Source organism: Drosophila santomea, chromosome 3L (assembly GCF_016746245.2).
Source record: "Drosophila santomea strain STO CAGO 1482 chromosome 3L, Prin_Dsan_1.1, whole genome shotgun sequence".
NCBI classification, from domain to species: domain Eukaryota; kingdom Metazoa; phylum Arthropoda; class Insecta; order Diptera; family Drosophilidae; genus Drosophila; species Drosophila santomea.
Window position 1 is genome coordinate 20,704,086 of NC_053018.2, and position 21,733 is coordinate 20,725,818.

General features: G+C 46.4%; 3 protein-coding genes across 5 annotated transcripts in view; 2 read left to right on the plus strand and 1 right to left on the minus strand.

Moving 5' to 3' along the window:
• The window catches only part of LOC120448782 (chromodomain-helicase-DNA-binding protein Mi-2 homolog), a 28,366-nt gene extending 21,445 nt beyond the window's left edge, over positions 1-6,921 (plus strand). The window contains exons 2-5 of the mRNA XM_039630971.2: positions 427-503; positions 566-809; positions 896-6,346; positions 6,426-6,921. Of these exons, the coding sequence (XP_039486905.1) occupies positions 427-503; positions 566-809; positions 896-6,346; positions 6,426-6,565 (5,912 nt within the window). The 3' untranslated portion in view covers positions 6,566-6,921. The remainder of the gene's footprint in view (positions 1-426; positions 504-565; positions 810-895; positions 6,347-6,425) is intronic.
• Positions 6,922-7,064: 143 nt separating this feature from the next.
• On the minus strand, positions 7,065-17,813 carry LOC120448783 (ubiquitin carboxyl-terminal hydrolase 32). 3 transcript variants are annotated; one of them, XM_039630972.2, is made up of 15 exons: positions 17,774-17,802; positions 17,523-17,711; positions 14,911-15,145; positions 14,567-14,843; positions 14,150-14,378; positions 13,226-14,085; positions 12,026-13,157; positions 11,650-11,952; positions 11,292-11,593; positions 9,460-10,106; positions 9,238-9,404; positions 8,986-9,173; positions 8,742-8,927; positions 8,217-8,684; positions 7,065-8,156 (listed from the first exon to the last, which is right to left on the minus strand). In XM_039630972.2, exons 2-15 carry the CDS (start codon positions 17,581-17,583, stop codon positions 7,878-7,880), a joined length of 5,334 nt encoding a protein of 1,777 aa, XP_039486906.1. In that variant the 5' UTR covers positions 17,584-17,711; positions 17,774-17,802; the 3' UTR covers positions 7,065-7,877. The 3 variants fall into 3 exon arrangements, with proteins under 3 accessions (XP_039486906.1, XP_039486907.1, XP_043861993.1); XM_039630973.2 differs by having other exon boundaries at positions 11,349-11,593; positions 17,523-17,813; XM_044006058.1 differs by having other exon boundaries at positions 17,523-17,813.
• A 108-nt stretch (positions 17,814-17,921) lies between these two features.
• Positions 17,922-20,995, plus strand: LOC120448788 (ras-related protein Rab-8A). The gene is made up of 5 exons (XM_039630979.2): positions 17,922-18,596; positions 19,573-19,633; positions 19,689-19,893; positions 20,145-20,285; positions 20,362-20,995. Exons 1-5 carry the CDS (start codon positions 18,473-18,475, stop codon positions 20,452-20,454), a joined length of 624 nt encoding a protein of 207 aa, XP_039486913.1. The 5' UTR covers positions 17,922-18,472; the 3' UTR covers positions 20,455-20,995.
• Positions 20,996-21,733: the final 738 nt, after the last annotated feature.

Genomic DNA, 21,733 nt, shown 5'->3' on the forward strand with positions numbered 1-21,733 from the left:
GATTGTGTAAGCCGAGAATAGAAGAAGAGTAAACCAGATCAAGAGACATGAGAAAAATATTATTATTATTATTGTACATCTTAAGAGCAAAACCGCTGACAAGACCAGCAGAATGAAAAATCTTACAAAAAAAGAGATATTGTTATATACTAGTAATTATTAAGACCACAAACAACAAAAGAAGAAAGATGAAAAAACTTGACAAAAAAAGCAAAAAATAGAATCAAATAAAATATTGAATCGAAAAAAGCTTGTTTTTCTCTGTTGGCTTCATTTTGATTCTTGTTTCCGCCACCTATTGACCACCAATCATTGGCTGAAGCTCCTTGAACATGAACCACGGTAAATGCAGGTCGCCTTCCATAGCGATCATTATATTGGGATATCACTAATCGTAACTATTCCTTAATCCTCTGATCACTCTAGAAGAAGAAGAGGCCCAGGAGGACCATGCACCTGCGGCGGAGCTGTCCAACGATTCCGACGCGCCTCTGAAGCCGAATGTAAGTAGTTCTATAAGTTATAATTGTGGTATATAGATGTAAACCTGCTTAATACCCATCAGAATGACGAGGACGACGACTACGATCCGGAGGACAGTCGCAAGAAGAAGAAGGGCAAGAAGCGCAAGACCAGGAAGGGCGAGGAGAAGGGTCGCAAGAAGAAGAAGCGCAAGAAGAATGAGAGCGAGGAGGACAGCGACTTTGTCCAGCACGATGAGGAGGTGGAGTACCCCAGCACCTCCAAGCGCGGCCGGAAGCGCAAGGAAGAGAAACAGGCCGCCAAGGAAAAGGAGTCGGCATCATCCGGTAAGAAATAGGATTATTGATAGTGTAGTTACCAAGTGATATACATATGTAAAAGAGGGATTACCTAATTTTTTCACGCATTTTAGGAATGCCATCTGTGGAAGACGTATGCTCGGCCTTTAGCGTCTGCGATGTGGAGATCGAGTACAGTGAAGAGGAGCTGCAGAGCCTGACCACCTACAAGGCTTTCATGCAGCATGTTCGTCCGATTCTGCAGAAGGAGAACCCCAAGATTGCGGCACCAAAACTAATGATGCTGGTGGCAGCCAAGTGGCGTGAGTTCTGCGAGAGCAATCCGCATATTCAGCAGGAGGGTGGTGCCGCCGGCTCTGGTGCATCCGGTGGCCAGGCGCGCAGTGTGGCGGGCGATGAACCGGAAGAACCTCGATCATCGCGTTCCTCGCGCAACGAGAAACCGGACGACATTTACGAGGAGGCCGTTGAGGAGGAGGAAGAAGAGGAAGAGGAGGAGAAGAAGCCGCGTCGCAAGCGCAGTGGACGTGGTAAAAAGGGACGTCGTCCTTCCGGCAAGGTGCCCACTCTAAAGATCAAGCTGCTCGGCAAGCGCAAGCGCGATAGTTCAGATGAGGAGCAAGATGCTAGCGGTGCATCGGAACGCGATTCGGATCTTGAGTTCGAACGGATGCTCCAGAAATCGGATGACAGTGCCGATGAGAAAGAGGCTCCTGCCTCCTCCAAGGCGGACAACTCGGCACCTGCTGCCCAGGACGATGGGTCAGGAGCTCCAGTTGTGCGCAAAAAGGCCAAGACCAAGATCGGCAACAAGTTCAAGAAGAAGAATAAACTCAAGAAAACTAAAAACTTCCCGGAGGGCGAAGATGGCGAGCATGAGCACCAGGACTACTGCGAGGTGTGCCAACAAGGGGGTGAGATCATTCTGTGCGACACCTGCCCTCGGGCATATCACTTGGTGTGTCTGGAGCCAGAGCTGGATGAACCGCCAGAGGGCAAGTGGTCATGTCCGCACTGCGAGGCTGATGGAGGTGCTGCTGAGGAAGAGGACGATGATGAGCACCAGGAATTCTGTCGCGTGTGCAAGGATGGAGGCGAGCTGCTGTGCTGCGACTCCTGTCCCTCTGCCTATCACACGTTCTGCTTGAATCCGCCATTGGACACTATACCCGATGGCGACTGGCGCTGTCCTCGATGCAGTTGCCCTCCGCTTACTGGCAAGGCTGAGAAGATCATCACCTGGCGATGGGCACAGCGTAGCAATGACGACGGTCCCTCCACCTCAAAGGGATCAAAGAGCAGTAACTCTCGCGTGCGCGAGTACTTTATCAAGTGGCACAACATGTCCTACTGGCATTGCGAATGGGTGCCGGAGGTGCAACTAGACGTCCATCATCCGCTCATGATCCGTTCGTTCCAGCGCAAGTATGACATGGAAGAACCGCCCAAGTTCGAGGAGTCTCTGGATGAGGCAGACACCCGTTTCAAGCGTATTCAGCGACACAAGGATAAGGTTGGCATGAAGGCTAACGATGACGCCGAAGTGCTGGAGGAGCGATTCTACAAGAATGGCGTCAAGCCGGAGTGGCTCATTGTTCAGCGTGTAATCAACCATCGCACCGCAAGAGATGGCAGCACCATGTATCTGGTGAAGTGGCGCGAGTTGCCCTATGACAAGTCCACCTGGGAGGAAGAGGGCGATGACATCCAGGGTCTGCGACAAGCCATTGATTACTATCAGGATCTGCGTGCTGTTTGCACCTCGGAGACCACTCAGTCCCGCAGTAAAAAGAGCAAGAAGGGTCGCAAGTCCAAGCTTAAGGTGGAGGACGACGAGGATCGCCCGGTCAAGCACTACACTCCGCCGCCGGAGAAACCAACTACTGATCTTAAGAAGAAGTACGAGGATCAGCCGGGTTTCTTGGAGGGCACTGGCATGCAATTGCATCCCTACCAGATCGAGGGTATCAATTGGTTGCGCTACAGCTGGGGCCAGGGCATAGACACCATCCTGGCTGACGAGATGGGTCTGGGCAAAACCATTCAGACGGTCACTTTCTTGTACTCTTTGTACAAGGAGGGTCATTGCCGCGGCCCCTTCCTCGTGGCCGTCCCACTCTCGACACTAGTGAACTGGGAGCGTGAGTTTGAGCTGTGGGCTCCGGACTTTTACTGCATCACGTATATCGGCGACAAGGACTCGAGAGCGGTTATACGGGAGAACGAATTGAGCTTCGAGGAGGGCGCCATTCGTGGTAGCAAGGTTTCGCGTTTGCGAACCACCCAGTATAAATTTAATGTACTGCTGACTAGCTACGAGTTGATCTCCATGGACGCTGCTTGTCTAGGCAGCATTGACTGGGCGGTGCTCGTAGTGGACGAGGCCCATAGGTTGAAGAGCAACCAGAGCAAGTTCTTCCGTATCCTGAACAGCTACACTATTGCCTACAAGCTTCTGCTGACCGGAACACCGCTGCAAAACAATCTCGAGGAGCTATTCCATCTGCTTAACTTCTTAAGCCGCGACAAGTTTAACGATCTTCAGGCCTTCCAGGGCGAATTCGCTGACGTTTCGAAGGAGGAGCAGGTTAAACGCCTGCACGAGATGCTTGGACCGCACATGCTGCGTCGCTTGAAGACGGATGTGCTGAAAAACATGCCCTCCAAGTCCGAGTTCATTGTGCGTGTCGAACTGTCTGCCATGCAGAAGAAGTTCTACAAGTTTATCTTGACCAAGAACTACGAGGCTTTGAATTCGAAGAGCGGTGGTGGCTCTTGCTCACTGATCAACATTATGATGGATCTGAAGAAGTGCTGCAACCATCCGTATCTCTTCCCCTCAGCCGCAGAGGAAGCAACCACCTCTGCCGGAGGTCTCTACGAAATTAATTCGCTGACCAAGGCCGCTGGAAAGCTTGTTCTGCTATCCAAGATGCTAAAGCAGCTGAAATCGCAAAACCATCGTGTGTTGATTTTCTCCCAGATGACCAAGATGTTGGACATTCTCGAGGACTTCCTTGAAGGCGAGCAGTATAAGTACGAGCGGATTGACGGTGGCATCACAGGAACATTGCGTCAGGAAGCCATTGATAGATTTAATGCCCCTGGAGCCCAGCAGTTTGTCTTCTTGCTCAGTACTCGAGCGGGAGGATTGGGTATTAATTTGGCTACGGCCGACACTGTCATTATTTACGATTCTGATTGGAATCCCCACAACGATATTCAAGCCTTTTCCCGAGCCCATCGTATTGGCCAGGCTAACAAGGTTATGATCTATCGATTTGTGACTCGAAATTCCGTGGAGGAGCGCGTTACGCAGGTGGCCAAGCGAAAGATGATGTTGACTCATCTTGTGGTCCGTCCGGGAATGGGCGGTAAAGGCGCAAACTTTACAAAGCAAGAACTGGACGATATCCTCCGTTTCGGTACCGAAGATCTTTTCAAGGAGGACGACAAGGAGGAGGCTATACACTACGACGACAAGGCAGTGGCCGAGCTGTTGGACAGAACCAACCGCGGTATCGAGGAGAAAGAGTCTTGGGCCAACGAGTATTTGTCCTCGTTTAAGGTGGCCTCGTACGCCACCAAAGAAGAGGAGGAAGAAGAGGAGACGGAGATTATCAAACAGGATGCCGAGAACTCTGATCCGGCGTACTGGGTGAAGCTGCTTCGCCATCACTATGAGCAGCACCAGGAAGATGTGGGCCGCAGCCTGGGCAAGGGCAAGCGCGTCCGCAAACAGGTCAACTACACAGACGGCGGCGTTGTGGCTGCAGATACTACGCGGGATGATTCCAACTGGCAGGACAATGGCAGCGAGTATAACTCAGAGTATTCAGCTGGCTCCGATGAGGATGGCGGAGACGATGACTTCGATGACCAAAATGGCGGCGAGAGAAAGGCCAAGCGGCGGTTGGAGCGTCGCGACGACCGTCCATTGCCTCCACTTCTGGCCCGCGTGGGTGGAAATATTGAGGTGCTCGGTTTTAATGCCAGACAACGCAAGAGCTTCCTCAATGCCATTATGCGGTACGGAATGCCGCCGCAGGATGCCTTCAATTCGCAGTGGCTGGTACGGGATTTGCGTGGAAAATCGGAGCGCAATTTTAAGGCGTATGTTTCTCTGTTTATGCGGCATCTTTGCGAGCCGGGAGCAGACAATGCCGAGACCTTTGCCGATGGTGTACCGCGCGAGGGACTATCCCGCCAGCATGTGCTCACCCGCATCGGTGTGATGTCGCTTATTCGCAAGAAAGTACAGGAATTCGAGCATATTAACGGATACTACAGCATGCCGGAGCTCATTCTCAAGCCGTGCGAGCCTGTACGATCGGCCCTAAAGCAGGATGTGGTGGCACTCGAAGCTCCGCCTGCCGGTGGAAATGTCGACAAGAGTGCTACTACCAGCAATAGCGCCACTCCAGCCACCAGTGCGGCACCTAGTCCGGCGCCAGCCTCGGAGAAAGGTGAAGACAAGGACAAGGACTCTGAAAAGGAGAAGGATAAGACCCCGGCGGATAAGGGCGAGGTGAAGCAAGAACAAGACGCTGAGGAGGACAAGAAGCCCGGGGATGTCAAGCAGGAGAATCCATTGGACGAAGCCTCCGGCGATACAAAGCCCAGCGACACGGAGGTCAAAACCGAGGTGGCTAAGACAGAGCCCAAGGAGGAGGCCAAGGACCCGGAGGTAAAGGAAGAGCCTCAGACCGAAGAGAAGGAAAAAGAGAAGGTGGAGGAGAAGAAGCCAATACCACCGACGACAGTAATTGACGACGACGATGACGATGTGATGATTGTCAAGGAGGACGGTGAGCTAGAAAAGCCCAGTGCCAGTTCACCCAAGGATCAGAAGGCGGTAGCAGCTGCTGCTGCCACTGCTACTGGAGCCACTGGCAAGGGAGTAGAGGACAGCTTGGAGGTGCTAAAGCGCAAATTTATGTTCAACATCGCCGATGGTGGGTTCACCGAACTGCACACTCTGTGGCTCAACGAGGAGAAGGCTGCCGTTCCTGGCAGAGAATACGAGATCTGGCACCGTCGCCACGACTACTGGCTGTTGGCCGGAATTGTCACCCATGGCTATGGCCGTTGGCAGGATATCCAAAACGACATTCGTTTCGCGATTATCAACGAACCCTTTAAGATGGACGTTGGCAAGGGCAACTTTCTGGAAATCAAAAACAAGTTCCTCGCCCGGCGTTTTAAGCTGCTGGAGCAGGCGCTGGTCATTGAAGAGCAGCTGCGGCGAGCGGCCTACCTCAATCTCGCGCAGGACCCCAGCCACCCGGCTATGTCGCTTAACGCCCGTTTCGCTGAGGTCGAATGCCTAGCTGAATCGCATCAGCATCTAAGCAAGGAATCGCTGGCGGGTAACAAGCCCGCAAACGCTGTATTGCACAAGGTGCTCAACCAGCTCGAAGAGCTGCTCTCGGACATGAAGAGCGATGTGTCCCGACTGCCAGCCACCCTGGCCCGCATCCCACCGGTGGCGCAGCGGCTCCAGATGTCCGAGAGATCGATTCTTTCCCGCCTTGCGGCCACCGCCGGAAATGCTTCTAATGCTGGTGAGTCTTGCTTCAAACGTTTTAGTACGTAAACTGTCCTTTAATTTGATATTAAATTGTTATTTTATTTCTGTTACAGCTCAATTGATGGCACAATTCCCGGCTGGATTCCAGGGCACAACATTGCCAGCATTCACGAGCGGACCGGCTGGCAACTTTGCCAACTTCCGGCCACAGTTCTCGGTGCCCGGCCAGCTATCGAATAATTCCGGCGTCTAGGCATCTCCTCAATATCTATGTTAAGAGCATTCGTATTCCATGCAAATATACTTTACTCAAGCTAAGAATTTAAATTTCTACACGGTAGCACACCCGTACACCCACAACTTATATTTATCATAATCATTTGCAATGAAACACGATATCAAGAAACAAAAAATGGACCCATGTCGCGTTCACACAAATAATTAATACAAAACGTTTGACACTTGGCGAATGGCGAGTTCGGATCTCAGCAGAGCACGATTCGCGGTCAGTTCACATACGACAAGTAAAATAGTTCTTATTAACTTCTCTACTATGTGATTACATAATATAGATACAAATATAAATGTATTTAATTCCATTGCAAAGGAGTTCTGGGAGAATTATTTATGTGGGTTGGCATGGGATTAGATTCCAAGTATCTGCAGTATTCCGTAAGTTTATATGTCATCGTCCCAAGACTCGTATTCTTGTTGTACTCTTTGTTCTTCCATACCGTCAACAATACATTGCATTTAATTTCAAGCGTTAAAAGTTGTTTTATTCATAGCTTTCGTTTCGTTTCCAATATATCATCATGTATATTAATATAAATTAGTTAAGTTCTGCATGTATATATATATCTGTGGGTGTATATATATAATTTGTAAATATCAAATACATAATCATTAGACATATTGAAGTCAAAATTGATAAGCGCAATACTAATTTCGAACCGAGTCTGCTCGGCGCGTCACACAAAGCCAATCAATACATGTAAATACGTATGAGTAGAGCAACAATAGTCTGCGAGTTTTTGGGATGAAATTCGTAACATCTTGATATTGCTGATCAATGGATAATATCAAATTGTTCAAAACGTTTAGCCGTTCGGGTTTCACTTCCGCTTGTTATTTACAATAATAATTACAAATTAAATGGAATTTCCCGACATGGTCTGGCATAAATAATAATTAACTGGCACTGCTGGCCTAATACAATTAAAATGTTTAAATTATATACAACAAAAACAAAGCAACAAGAAACTATTGAGAATGGATTTGTTCGGCGTAACAAACTAAACTCCACATGGGCCAACCAATATAACATATTATCTACAAGCTAAATATGAATATTGTATATTACATGCATTACACAATTCTCGGCAAAGAAAAATAATTCGTCTTAAAACTAATTAGGGGCTAATCAACTATTGCAGAAAATCAAAATAGTCTTAGAATAGTAAATAACAAATCATGCGCGGTTCGAAACAAAACACAAAACCCTCTAGAACAGAACGGATAAGATTGAAAATATATCTTCATAGCCTTGATGTCCACGACATCAGTTAGGAAATTGAGCACAGCTTCTTCAGCTCTCCCTCGGTCTCGTCCACCTCGAGTGGCACACTAGCGTTATTGGGCAGCGTCCGTCCTTCGATGTTCGGCAGATACGGTTCGTAGTCCAGGCCCTTGCGTTCGTAGAACAGCAAATATGCAGCACTTGGATCGATGACCGGCTTCTGGGATATTTCGCGGCAGGAGCTGTCGTTGTAGCAGTACCAGGAACCAGTTGCATTCGATGCATAGGAAATGTAGTGACCTCCGTTCAGCATGCCCGAGTGAGACTGCAAAATAGGGAGGGCTATCATACACCCAGGAGGATTAAAGCTATAGGTTACACCCACCACAACAGCATAGAGTCGGTATTTGGGATCGAACTCATCCACATCTGGTTTAAGTCGGTGTTGGTGATAGTCTTCGAACTCGCCATCCACGATTGGCGTTTTGGTGAGACTCGTCGAGATGAGGCGTTGTCGCCGGGCAGCATTTTTGGTCTTGCTCTGGCGCAGAATATTTCCTGTGGGCGGTGGTGACGCGGTAGCCTTAGTTGACCCCGTTTGATTTCGGAGGTCCTCCTTATCCTCCTTGCTGGGTGCATCAATTTCGTCCAATTCGCTTACAACTTCGTTGGTTGCCATCGACATTTCAGCATCCTTCTTCAGCTCCAGCAGCTCCTTGTGCCGCAGTATCGTCTCCTGAGGCACTGAGGCCAGATACGGAGTGGGATCGAAGTCATCAAAAGGAAAGTGGACCACCTTCTGTGACTTGACCCACTTGCCGTTGACGCAGTTAAACCGCTTCAAGTGGACAATCTGAGGAACAGCATCATTAAAATTTTACTCGGCATTTGGTGATTAGACCTAGCTTACCAATATCGGAGGCAGTTTCCAGATCTGGAGCTTCTTGGTTGCGGGTTTTTTGCCCTTGCAATGACTGCAATGATACCACTGCTCCAGTTTCTCCTCGGAGGTGAAGGCGCGCAAGCAATGATTCAGGTCCACGGGCTCCACTTGCTCCCGCCGACTTATGGCAATAGTCTCGTGATCCACCCACAGCTAAAAAATTTTAAGTTACTTATAGCATCGCAGACAAATTAATGTGCAGTCTACATACACGCTCCAAGGTGCTTTGGTAGCGCAAGTGCAGGGCGGTCGGATCCCAGTCGATGGCAATGGTAAAGTCTTCAAAGTATTTGGTTGTCGGTGTGTACGACAAGGAGGCGGTATATTCCGGCGTCCGTTTAGCCTCCAGATTTGGTAGCGATGGGAATTTAGCATTCATTTTTGGCGTCGATGTATTACCTGCGAATAAAAGTAGAATGCTTATTTATAACAAGGGCAAGCGGATTTTAAAGTCTCTACGCACTGGCGGTGGCATTGATGGGCGGCAGGGCTCCCTGGAGTACATAATCATTGTTGCAGCGAATCTCGCATCCGCGACAGAAACTTGACCAAGGGCAAATAGCGCAGGTTAGTCCATCTGCCTTGACGGCACGCAACGTAAAGGGAAAATCGTAGCCCAGGCTGTCATCACTGCGTATACATAATATCAGTAAACAGAAGCATCAAAAGATCTGGACATACTTACCAATCGGCGGCATGATTCGCTTGTTCTGTGGTGGCTGGCAATGGGCTGAGCAGCCTGCTCACCTGCAGCCACACCGCGCAGTATAGATCCTTGTGGGTGCCACCCTCGCTGTTTGGAATGAGTAGGGGAACGCCAAAGAGACTTGGCCTCGTCTTGTGGTAGGAAAGGAAGTAGCTGTCGTGCCGCGTTATCTTTCGATGTACGGCTACCAAATACTTGCCCGCCTTGTGCGGCGGCTGCGAGGAGCGACGAGAGTAGACCCCGCTACTGGTCTCCGGCTGCGAGGTGGTGATTTGATCCCGCTGATCGTGCTCCTCCGCGTTGCCCTCCTCCGCCTGCTCGTCTACGTCCAAACTGGCGCCCAGGGTGTGGCCAGTGCTAAGGCCACTGGAATCGTTTGGCGACGTCCGGTAGGAACAGTCATCGCTGCCACTTCCGTTCCGGCTGTTAACCGGGTCCAGCTCCGCTAATGGAATGGGTTCCGTCAGCGAGCTCTCCATAGAATTTTCTCCGGAATGATTCGTGTAGGACATGGAGCTAGTGTTGCTCTCCGTGTGCAGCAGTTTGGCGGAAGATACGCGCTTCTGTTGGGCAGCAGCGCCGTGCATAAATGTATTCTCCGGGCTGGAGCTCAGGATTAGCGACTCCTGCACCGAGAGTTGGCATTAGACTTAAGTTGTGCTGATACAGGGTTAGTTTTTAAAGGGACTTGGTTGGTGTAGTCGTGAATTAAAGCTTTGGGAGCTCTATTAACCATGGAGCAATCTACTTTTAAATGTACAAAATAGCTATAGGGTAAACGCCAAAACTCTAAATCAATTATAAAATATACAAATTGTTTATGGCACGTGTTTTAATTAACTGGTTGGTTCATTTTAGTTATTTAGTGAGGGCGGTGGAGTGAAAAACTAAGTTATTAAATTAACATTGTTTAGGTTTTTTATTCTGTTTATGATATTCTGTTTTTTTACTATAATTTAAAATAGTTCGGAAAAATTAATCAAAGTGAGTAGAAATATGAGACTATAAAAAACTTTAAGAGTAAATGTAATATTGTTTGAGAAACATTTGAAAGTTAAATATATAAAGATATATCTGATAATTTGAATCCAAAAATACATCAAAAACACATCTATCAAACAAGCTAAACAAATGTATTTCGTTTTGGATACTCAAAACTTTCCAAAAAACAAACACAATATATGTATACGGCATCGCAAAGCTATGAGAATGACCAAAAACTACGACTAAAATAATAATTCACAAGCTTCCAACTTGAAAACCAGAAACAACAAAGAGATTTCCAAGGATAGCCAAGAGGTGATTCGAAGTGTTTGGTTGGGTTTAAGCAAATAATTTACATTAGTTATAGAATAAGGCCAGCAACAAAGTAAGTGATTAGTAAAAGTATGTATATATTACAAATAATTGATATCAATTTGGTAGAAGTGTGCGAATACGAAAGTAGGGAAAAGGTACAGAGTATGCTAGTACTTTTGTGTAGTTAAGAGGGAAGCCCACAAACCACGCAGCAGTCGGCAACTGTTCATTTAACATAGTGTATTTAATATATTTAGATCAAACGCTTGTAAAGTGACAATCAAAAAGCAGACGGAGGCGGAATCTTTGGCGGATTCGGATTTCGCATTCGCAATCAAGGACGACCCGACGATATATCATAGCAGCAGTTTCGCCGCTGAGGAGCAAGCTCGCTATCCTAGGCAAGGAAGTTCTGAAGCTCTGAATTTTAGAATTCGATATGGCCCCAAAAAGATGGGGCGTAAGTCTATGATATTAAATACGTGTATGTTAATATAGTTTCGAAGCCATACCTTGAAGCAAAATAGGCTGTGGGGCATGCACTCTCTCTTTCCAAAGCACCGGCTTACCTTTCCGGCCTCATCTGGCATCAGTTCGTGCACCTGGTTGTCCCCGCTTCCGATTTCGCTGTAAGTGCTTACGATAGGATTGTAATTGCTGTTGCATTGCGACACATCCGTTCCCACTTCCGCCTCGCCTTCGACCTCCAGGCCAGAAACGTGCCCATTGCATAGGACTCGTGACGAGGCTCGGTGGCTGGACGTCTGCAAAGTGCTCAGCGAGGACAGCGAGTCCTGGGCGCTCGTGATGAGAGCTGAAAGATCGAAAATGTAGAAACACATTTAGCTGCTGTACCATTAGACGACCTACCGGAACTGCGCTGAATGTCCTTAAGACCTTGCTCTATGTGCATGCTAAGTCCTGAGTTGGATCGGGTTCGCATACTTTGTTCTGGCAGCTGATAGACGTACAGCTCCTTGGCACTCTGCGTCCGCAGTTTCTCGTCATCAGCCAGCACTTGGCGTATTTGTGAGTTCCACAGTTCGCAGACGAGCATCAGATTTGGCGGCAGAGAGCACATTGTTGACAACTTGTGTTTTAGGTGCGAGTACTTGCAATCTGAGTTCAGACGAAAACCATATTTGATTGGCACGCTTCCATCCAGCAGAATTACTACAGATAAGAAAAGTATTAATATGTAATATATGAAACGTAGTAGTATGGGTTTCTACTGCAAATTACTCACCCAAGACCTCAAAGTACACATAATTCTCTACCGGAAGCGGCAAACTGAGCAGGCTAAATGGATCAAATCGTACCGATTCGTGTCCACAACCCAGGCAGCTGACCTTGGATTTCAGCTGGCCGTAAAACAGATCAATGATTATTGACTGGTTGCGGGCGTGGTGCTGCGACCAGGCCTCGGCGGCCACTATTTTGTCTGGACGACCATTTGAGTCCTTCAGCTCACTGTACGGCTTCTCCATCACCCGGTTAAGGTCCTCATGCAAAGCGTCCAATAGCCACTCGAGCAGCTCCTGGGAATCGTGCTGGCCTCCACCGGCGAACTGCGGGGCATATTTGTTGACGCAAAAGCGTAGCTTGAGTGGCGCAACAGATCTAGTTGTGGCAGTCCAAACCTCCTTGAGCAGCTCCGCATAGCGCATAGCTAGCTGACCCTTTGTGCCCAGTTTGTTGGCCGCGTTCACCTCAAAACGGTGCATCTCTCGCTGGAAGTATTGTGCCAGTGGTTGGGTATTAAACAGCACCTGAAGGGCGGCGTTCATAAAGCAGGTGTTACCCAGATTGTGCAGGCCAGTGGCTCCGGGCGCATGTACCGACATAATCGAACTACGGGTTAGGCGACGCCGGTCCCCTGGTGTTCCTGCACCCTGGCCACTTTGAGCGGTGGCTAAGGAGCCAAGTTCCTCCGGCCAGGTCAAATCTTTGTTGCGGATTTCCAGCAACAGCTGGTCGTTGTCCCGAATGAGCAGCTCTTTCAGGCACATGGCATCCTCTTCTAGCAATATGGCACCATTGTCCAGCTGTGGAACATGCCACAGCCGTATATCCTCCGACTTGAGACGCAGTTGCTCGCACAAAAACTCGCCCACCTGGCGCACCGTGGCCAATCGACTGAAGGCAGCTGTGTAGGCCAAGTATCGCTTTGGCGGTTGGAGTACACTGCTTGCAGCGATGGCGGCATATCCGCCTCCGGAGGCCAGGACTCCATAGCCGCCGCTCACTGTAGAGCCCCAGCTACCGAGTTGAGTGCCCCCGCCAACGCCTGTCTGAGATGGCTGCACCTGGTGGAGCAGGATTCGCAGGTTCAGAGGGTAAAGTTCTAGTTCCACATCTGAGTTGGGTGGTTGAATGACCTGCAGGAATAAAAAATTAAGTTCATAAATAAAGGTTTTCGATTTAAGAAATTTTTTTTTTTACTTACCTGTCGTGGCAATGGAAGATTATCACCATACCATCGATTCAATGCCTTCCACAGTGACTTGGGCACCAGTTCAAAGTCGTGGTTCTGAACCAGGGGTAAGTCCCGCTTGAGGTGACCACCCTCGCCGGTAAGAGTTCGAACATTGCGGAACGGATTGACGGTGATCAGATTGTTGTTGTCAATAGGTCCTGGGCGCACAGGCCCGCAATGCCGTCCAGCTGAGATGCCACTACTCGCTGACCCGGAACCGGATGCCGATCCCGTGCCGGAACCCAGGGAGTAGCAATCCTGCTGTTCCAGGCTGTGGGTGTTAAAGCTCTCATCACAGACGAGCGCCTCATCAACAGCAGTTCGCTGGCTGGCGGTTCGCTTGCAATAGTCGCAGGTGTGTGCCGTGTGCTGAGTGTATTGCATCCAACTGAGCCACCAGTCACGCGTGATCAAGTACCAGAACTGTCCCACGCGGTACGGCCTGCGCTCCTCCCGTCTCAGCCATCCCCGGACAATATCGTTCTCCATGTGCTTGCACTGGGGCCACAGGCCAAAGACTATGTGACACAGCTCGAAAATGAGGTCCAGCAAGGGCTGCATGAGTCTCAGATCACACTGTACGTTCCACAGCATAAAATCCTCAGCGGTCAGCGAGACATTGTCTCGGGTTAGTTTACTAGGCGTCCCATCTGGACTCCTCCTCTGTCCGAACTCCAGAAGATCACTTATCACCAGTTGTTTGGTCAGATCCTTGTATTGCTGTGCTTCTCGATTTTCCTTGGCCACCAACAGCAGAACATTGATCATCTGCAGTGTTTCCTCGTGACTAAGAACTCCATCACGATCCACATCGAAGATTTTGAAGCAAACTGTGGGTAGGCGTTTATTTACTTATTTGATCATAGAGGGATGATAAACGTATATAGTGCTCACATCGTGTCCTTTCCACACCCGGTCCCCGGCAGGCGGCACTTACTCCGCAACACAACTCCTTAAAGTCGATGTGCCCGTCGCGGTTCTCATCAAAGGCGTTGAAAAGACCTGCTAGAGCATTCTTTGGTATGGGTGGGCTGATCAGGGGTCCCAGGAACTGCAAGTCGATTTGGCCGTTTTGGGAAGTGTTTTTCAAACGCCAAAACTCCTTTTCCAGATCGCCGATGTCCTGCAAAAGAATTTAATGGGGTTTCAATATGAACTAGCCAAATGATAAAACTGGAATAATAGACCATAGAAGTACATTGGGTGGCAGATAAGAAAACAGGTGTGGAAGTAATCGGAAACTATTTCACACAAAATGATTTGCGCGCATACGGTTGCGAACTTCTATTAGGCCCAGTTGCACATGCTAACCTTCTCCTCAAGGTGCGTCACTCCAGCGAGGCTCTGGTAGAACGTTGGCGTCTCCAGCTCCGAAGTGAGGCTAACACAGTTGTCGGCCAGCAGCCATTTGGAGAGGACCGTGGCATTGCGATGCTTTATGATCCAGTCCTGGAACTGCTCGAAATTGACGCGTTCGCTTTGCGCGAATAGGGAGACGCTCTCAAAGGGAGCCAGATTGACGTTGCGCACATAGTCCGACTTGATGATGAAGGTGCCGGCATCGTTGCAGTAGAGGTTCCACAGGAATCTAAGACGAAGGTAAGTATTTGTGTTTTCTATAAGTAGGATAGCTTTGCATATTATGGCCCACTCACTTGGTTTTCTCCGCTTGGGTACCCCGAGTTATCAAGACCAGACCGCAGAGCAGGTCATTGAACGAGATGCCACGCTGGGTGCCACCACAGGCGGCATATAACATGTCCACGATCTTTGGCGGCACTCCCTCACACAGCACATCCTGCTGAAAGGCATTCCGACTGAGGAAGTTCCTCCCCACGCCCGCAGACTTTTTGAAGGCATCTCTCAGGCGCCGAAGCTCCACGTCGCTTACTGGAATAAAAATCGGTGAATGAGTAACGCTTGCGGTCGGGATTATCCCATGTGCCCCTAATTAATAGCCGGTATGCCTGTTAACCCCCTCATTTGATACGATTTACGACCTTGATTTCACATCATCCGACTTGCCTTCAATAACGAACTGATTATTGGAACACAAGTCCAGTATAAAAACCCAATTCAAATACACTCGCTGTAATTGTTTGTCATTGCAATAAACATAATTTCCGAAATCATTTATCAATTCCATCACTTATGGTTTAAGATCCCCTGTTACCTAACTAACCATTATCAGTAATTGATTTTTCACCAATTACTCGATGTGCAAAAGTGAATTGTGGTAGGGTTGCAATAAGGGGGAATGATATTTTTATAAAACTGTTCTTCTAAAACGATGAAATACTTATACCTCTTAACATTTTTTTGAAAAGGAAAACAAAAGAAGAGGGTGTCCCGAAGTCCACAACAAAGTTTTTTTTATTTTTTTATAATTGTGAATCATGTTCAGAGGAATCAAAGCACATAACAAACGACAGCAAAAATCCGTTTCGCACAAAAGTCAAAAAATGATAAGAAATGAGAGAACAATGTTTGTTAATCATGTGTGCATTCTTAACAACATGTTAATTTTTACATAATATAAAATTTAATACATTGTTTGTTCTCTATGGAGCAAAAGTAATATATGTAATATCCCTATTGAACATTTTTCATTCATGCCCCGTTGCCTATAATTTAATGTCGGAAATAAAAAGCCGCAAGAAGCGCCATTGCATTGAAAATAAATAAACCATTTTAATTTCAACGATCAGGTTGAGAACAGAGCCAACTGATAAGCGCCAAACCGGGCGTGAAAATACATTCCAGTTGATTGGACAATATTGCAGGCGAATTATGCGACGTCACGGAAACGGCATTTTATTGAATGTCAACTGCAACTCGAGTCTGCGTCTGCGATTATTGACCACCGCACATACTTGCATGCCAGACCTCACTTTCCCCCTCGTTTCTTCAATTTCCCTTCCGTTGGCTTGGTTGTGCTGAAACCGGTTGGAGTGGGTAATAAGAAACACACGCACCTGGTCGTACGCCCCACTCCAGTGATGGTGGGTGGTGGAGGGGTGGTCAGGAGTGCTGGTGTTCCGGGGAGTGAGCGTTATCAGCGACACTCGTTTTCTTAACTCTGGCTGGGCTGGCTGGCCACAAATCAGCAACCATAACCATAACAACACCAGCAGTTAGATGATTGCCAGAGCAAAGGGAAGGTGGAATAAAGTAAGTAAAAGGCAGTAAGGGAAGCTAAACGTCATGGAGATTGGAACGAAAAGGGGTGGACAAGTTGGCTAAAATAATCTCATCGTTTTAAATGATTACCAATTGATATTGCTGGTTCACTATTATAAAATATTTGGAAAACAGTGAACAGTCCAATTCTCAGACTTTGTACCCTTTTTAGAAGAAGTGATGTATTTTAATAATATTTTGCTTTGATTTTCAGTATTCAATTTTTATCTCAAAGTAAGAAAACATTGTTTTTTTTACATAAACTACATATTTCCCCTTCCTATGATATACTATTCAAAATGCGTATTCCACTTAAATACAATTTCTAAAAATTCCCGATTTCCCGAAGCAGCTGATAACTTGCAGAATTAAAAGCCCAATATATTTTCAAAAAAAAATGTTCTCATGAGTATTTCAATTGGAAAACTAATAAAGACCTCTTTCTAAAACAAACTGATAAAGACCTCTTTCTAAAACAAATATGCTCCCCTTTCATTATGAACAAAATTATTTGATGAAGGTTTCTTTATAAAATACTTCAACAGTAGACCTTTGCACATAAAGTGCGATTCGAAATGAACACTGGAATGACATGCTGAACTTGAAATGAACCGTATTCGCAGCGACATCCGCATCCGCGCATTCCAGTCACCCTAAGCGTGAACTGCACTCCACTGGCCGTTTAACTGTTTCTCATGTGCCTTCGCTGCTTTGTTGTCTCTCACCCACCCAGCGCACACCTCCCACTGCCCACCCCATTCGATGAGCTTTTCTATTGTGACGTCACTGGCGGCGAAGACGCAAATACCCATGCACATGAAAACACACATGAAATAAAGAAGCCACACTGGAATGGCAGCAGATAATTGCAAGAGATAGGATTAAGCAGAGCAGGAGGAGGGTGGTGGTCAGTGGAAAATATATTTGGTCTGCAGACTTGGACGCAACAACACAATGGAATCGATTGCACCTGCTTGAAAGTTGTGGTTGTTGCTTTTGAAGGGGGTTCTGTTTTCTTGATTAGCAGTGACCTATTTTCTGCGGCTGTGAGACGGTACAAGTACTAGTAACCAGCTAGGAGACTCACCGCGCTTCACCGAATCCTCGTAGCTGACGCTATTGGAGTGCTTGGACTCCTTGGTGCCCATGGTCCAGAATTTCTTGTTTGCGGGGGTGCAACTCAATGGATTCTGGGGCTCCTCCTGCTGCTGCGTCTGGCGACGCCACTTTTCACATTTGTTCAACTTCACTTCACAGTCGCGGGCGGAACAATGAACTAGGGTTGAGGATCAGGTGCAGGATCAGGACGATATATGTATATAAATATCTAATATACACCTGTCTTTTTGCCTCTTGTCTTGTGCTATTTTCTTGTTTCTTCTATATTCACGCACTTTCCTACACTAAGCCACAACAGCTGTTTTTTCCATCGCCCGATAAGCTATCGATAGGCGCCGACGCGCCAGTGTTGCGCAGCAGCGAGTTATCGAAAGTCATATTTTTTGTACGGGCGTAATTAGAAAGCAGTAATTAACTCAATTTCCACGTAATTTCCACAACAAACCAACGTAAACTCGCTCTGCGAAGCGAGCGCCTTTGCATTTGCCCACCGGAAAAGCTGCCGCATGAAAACCGAAACTCGAGCGCAGTCACAAAAAAAGTCTTAAAACTACGTCGCCATTTTTGACACGGCTCCGAAATCGAAAACACAACACACACACCCAAGAGAAAAAGAGCTGCGCTGCGGAGAGAAGGAAAAAACTATACGTTTTCGATACGATTCGATTCAATTCGATTGTGGATTTGTGCGGTTACGTCTGGGAATAGTTTATATGTACATACATTCAACGGCACGCATGGGGCATAGTCGTGATTAGTGTTATTAGCCAAGAATCGGAGAGGAAGTCAGTTGATTAAGGAGACGACGACGTGTACAGAGCATCACCCTTAACCCTTACCCTAACCCCCAACTAAACACTAAACACTAAACACTATTATCGGGGCAGATTCTGTGATCCTACCGCAAAAGCACACAAAATGGCCAAGACCTACGACTATCTGTTCAAACTGCTCCTGATCGGTGACTCCGGAGTGGGCAAGACGTGCATCCTGTTCCGATTCTCCGAGGACGCCTTCAACACAACGTTTATATCCACAATAGGTGAGTGCCATCATCCGCGTTTTCCGCCTATTCTTATTTATTAATTATGACACCTTCGTTCGCATGAACTCATTCGCAAATCGGAATCCGAGCTTCTGGCCCAGTGACTCATAAAGTGCCAACGCTCTCCTCCTTTCATTTTCCCTGCCCCATCCGGGCGTTTGTCATAATTATTGTTGTTTCCATTAGAGGGGCACTCCGCCCATGTTTGATTTCTCGCCTTTATTAAGATTTCCCCGTAGGGAACATATCCGGATGCCTTATCTCGCCCTAAGATTCCCACCCGCATAGGAAAGCGATCAGAAATAAGTACTCAGTCCGAACACCAAGAGTCTTTGTACTTTCACTGCTCTTATCGCCCCAGAAGCCGGATTGTTCTGATTCGAGACTTGTCCGTCGCACACCGAATCGAGAATGCCAAATAGACCCATGCCTCTAGGACTAGAGGGAATCCAAGTAGATATTTCTATGAGAAGACAGTAAAGCCTTCCTAGCGCACACAAACCATACGTTCTTAAATAAATTCAAATGTTTATTTAATGTGGATGATATCAACTACTAGTTGAAAGTTAGAAAAAGCTATTATTAATATTTTAAATAAATCAAAGAAAACCACTCCTAATCAATATAACGTCGTGGCCATAATCACAATAATATTTGACGAGTGCATTGTATTTTCTGTACTTGTGAACACAAATGTAGAGCGATTCCCATCTCTGCTCGTGGCTAATAATTGTTTATTTTCGTTTTTGGCACGTTTTCCTCGCGACACTTCCAATTTTGGGGCATTTCCTTAACGACATTGTTTAAATTAATTGCGTGGTTGGTGGATTTCGGCTCTCTTTGTCTCTTTTGTCTCTTATTTTGGCTTCGATGTCATGGGTTCTGACCAAACAGGTTTAGCCTCTTGCCAAATTATTTAAATTAATTAGCAAATGTGCATGTGTGTGTATGCTCATCTGTTTTGTCTTTGCAGGTATCGATTTTAAAATTAGAACAATTGAATTAGATAACAAGAAGATTAAGCTGCAGATATGGTAAGTAATAAGCAGGTCCATCTGTAATTTCTAACAACCTAAATCTTCAATACAGGGACACTGCCGGCCAGGAGCGTTTTCGCACAATTACCACGGCCTATTATAGAGGTGCCATGGGCATCATGCTGGTATATGACATAACCCAGGAGAAGTCTTTCGAGAACATTAAAAACTGGATTAGGAATATCGAGGAGAACGCCTCCGCCGATGTCGAGAAAATGCTGCTGGGAAACAAGTGCGAATTGACCGATAAACGACAGGTATGGCAAATGAAAGTTAGTAAATTAAGATCACTTAAAATCGTAATTAGGTTCACTGCTTAAGTTGAATGAAAATTTGCACTTGTAATATATTATTTATGTATATATTCAATTAAGTTTACAATTTATGACCATTTGTATATTTCATACCATTAATGCTTGGGTACATTATTCTTTCTATACTTTGTTCCTTCGTACAAAAACGAATAAAGTTATTCGCCGATAATTAAACACTTTTCCACCCATTCTAGGTTTCAAAGGAGCGCGGCGAACAATTGGCCATCGAGTATGGCATCAAGTTCATGGAGACCTCCGCAAAGGCCAGCATTAACGTGGAAGAAGCCTTCCTCACCCTAGCCAGTGATATCAAAGCGAAAACGGAAAAGCGAATGGTGAGTGCTCGGGTGGCGAGACTCGGACAAAGCGTTTTTTACTGTGGCTAACAATTTACATCCTTTGTGTGCGCAGGAGGCGAACAACCCACCCAAGGGCGGTCATCAGCTGAAACCGATGGACAGTCGGACGAAGGACAGTTGGTTGTCCAGGTGCAGTCTGCTTTGACGTGGCAACGTGCGCTCGGCATTAAAGCGGCATGGTGGCATCGGCTACACGGTAGTGGTTTATGGTGGTAACTACGAGGTAGTAGTTTCCTTAACTCCTGTTAGGTTCGAGTAAAAGCGGGACACCGACCGAACAAGCGGACACTAACTGACATCTAAATCAACCTTAAACATCAATCAGCAGCCGGCTCTCTTTAACCGAATAAGCGCGTTAATGGAATAGAACACAAATTGCATTATGAAACAGTTATTAAATAAAGAATATGACGACAGCGTGCACGAAATATACATAGGCATGATAACATATATATATATATAAAAATATATATATATATACGTATATAACTAAAGTTTAAAGAAGATAAAACGATCCAGCGATAACGTAAATCGAAGAGCAGCCAATCCAACCCGCCCGCGTCCTTCTTGAAGAGGTTTTAGTATTTACGGAATTATGATTTTCTCTAGCAGCCATGGTTGTCGATTTGTAAATTATTAATTGTAAAACAAATATATATGTACTATGTATGCATATGATTAGTTGACCTGTCCTTGTTTTGCTCATTGCTTCTGTGTACTTTCGATCGATTCAGAAACCCTTTTGCCATTACCTTAGGAATACGGAGGAGGTCCAGACGCACAATGACCCAAAATGGTATAACCCAATCCGCCTCACACCTCCCCCTTCCTGCCCCTAACTTTATAACGTATAATGTGGTAGTATCGCACAGATAAAGGGTGCTTATTATATTATTATTCTTCTTAATCTTCACACACATTTCATTCGGTTAGTTTGTATTCTATTTATTTTGTTCTTTGCCGCACACCACATGACTTTGTCAATAAAACGTTACATCTAATAATAAAACATTAAGAAGATTTGCAGACGAGATATCACCAATTAAAGGTAGTCGATCGATAAGAATCGATCGGCAGCAATAAACAATTATGAACACATACGCAGCGCAGTTAAATAAATAATGTGAAATTAAATGATAACTAATTGCATATTTGATATTAATTAATTACTTGTAATATTAATGATTAAACGTATACAATTTTATAAAAATAAATCATGTGCAAAATTAGTGGGAGCGAGAATTTTCAACATTATTTTTGGCATATCTATAGAAATTGGCAAATATTAATGTTGGCCATGGATGGAAAAAAAGATCAAAATTGTGGGAGTGGCAGTTTTGGACGGTTTGTGGGCGTTAAGTAGGCGTGGCCAAATTTTTACTGCCTTTACGTGTAACGGGTATAAAAACATTTACTGGAAATAT

Coding starts and splice junctions, on each gene's coding strand:
- LOC120448788 (XM_039630979.2), top strand. CDS start 18,473: ATGGCCAAGACCTACGACTATCTGTTCAAACTGCTCCTGATCGGTGAC. Junction 19,634..19,688: donor AAGATTAAGCTGCAGATATG/GTAAGTAATAAG, acceptor TCTTCAATACAG/GGACACTGCCGGCCAGGAGC. Junction 20,286..20,361: donor CGAAAACGGAAAAGCGAATG/GTGAGTGCTCGG, acceptor TTGTGTGCGCAG/GAGGCGAACAACCCACCCAA.
- LOC120448783 (XM_044006058.1), bottom strand. CDS start 17,583: ATGGGCACCAAGGAGTCCAAGCACTCCAATAGCGTCAGCTACGAGGAT. Junction 9,174..9,237: donor GCCCATCAATGCCACCGCCA/GTGCGTAGAGAC, acceptor TTTTATTCGCAG/GTAATACATCGACGCCAAAA. Junction 8,157..8,216: donor ACCGACTCTATGCTGTTGTG/GTGGGTGTAACC, acceptor CCTATTTTGCAG/TCTCACTCGGGCATGCTGAA.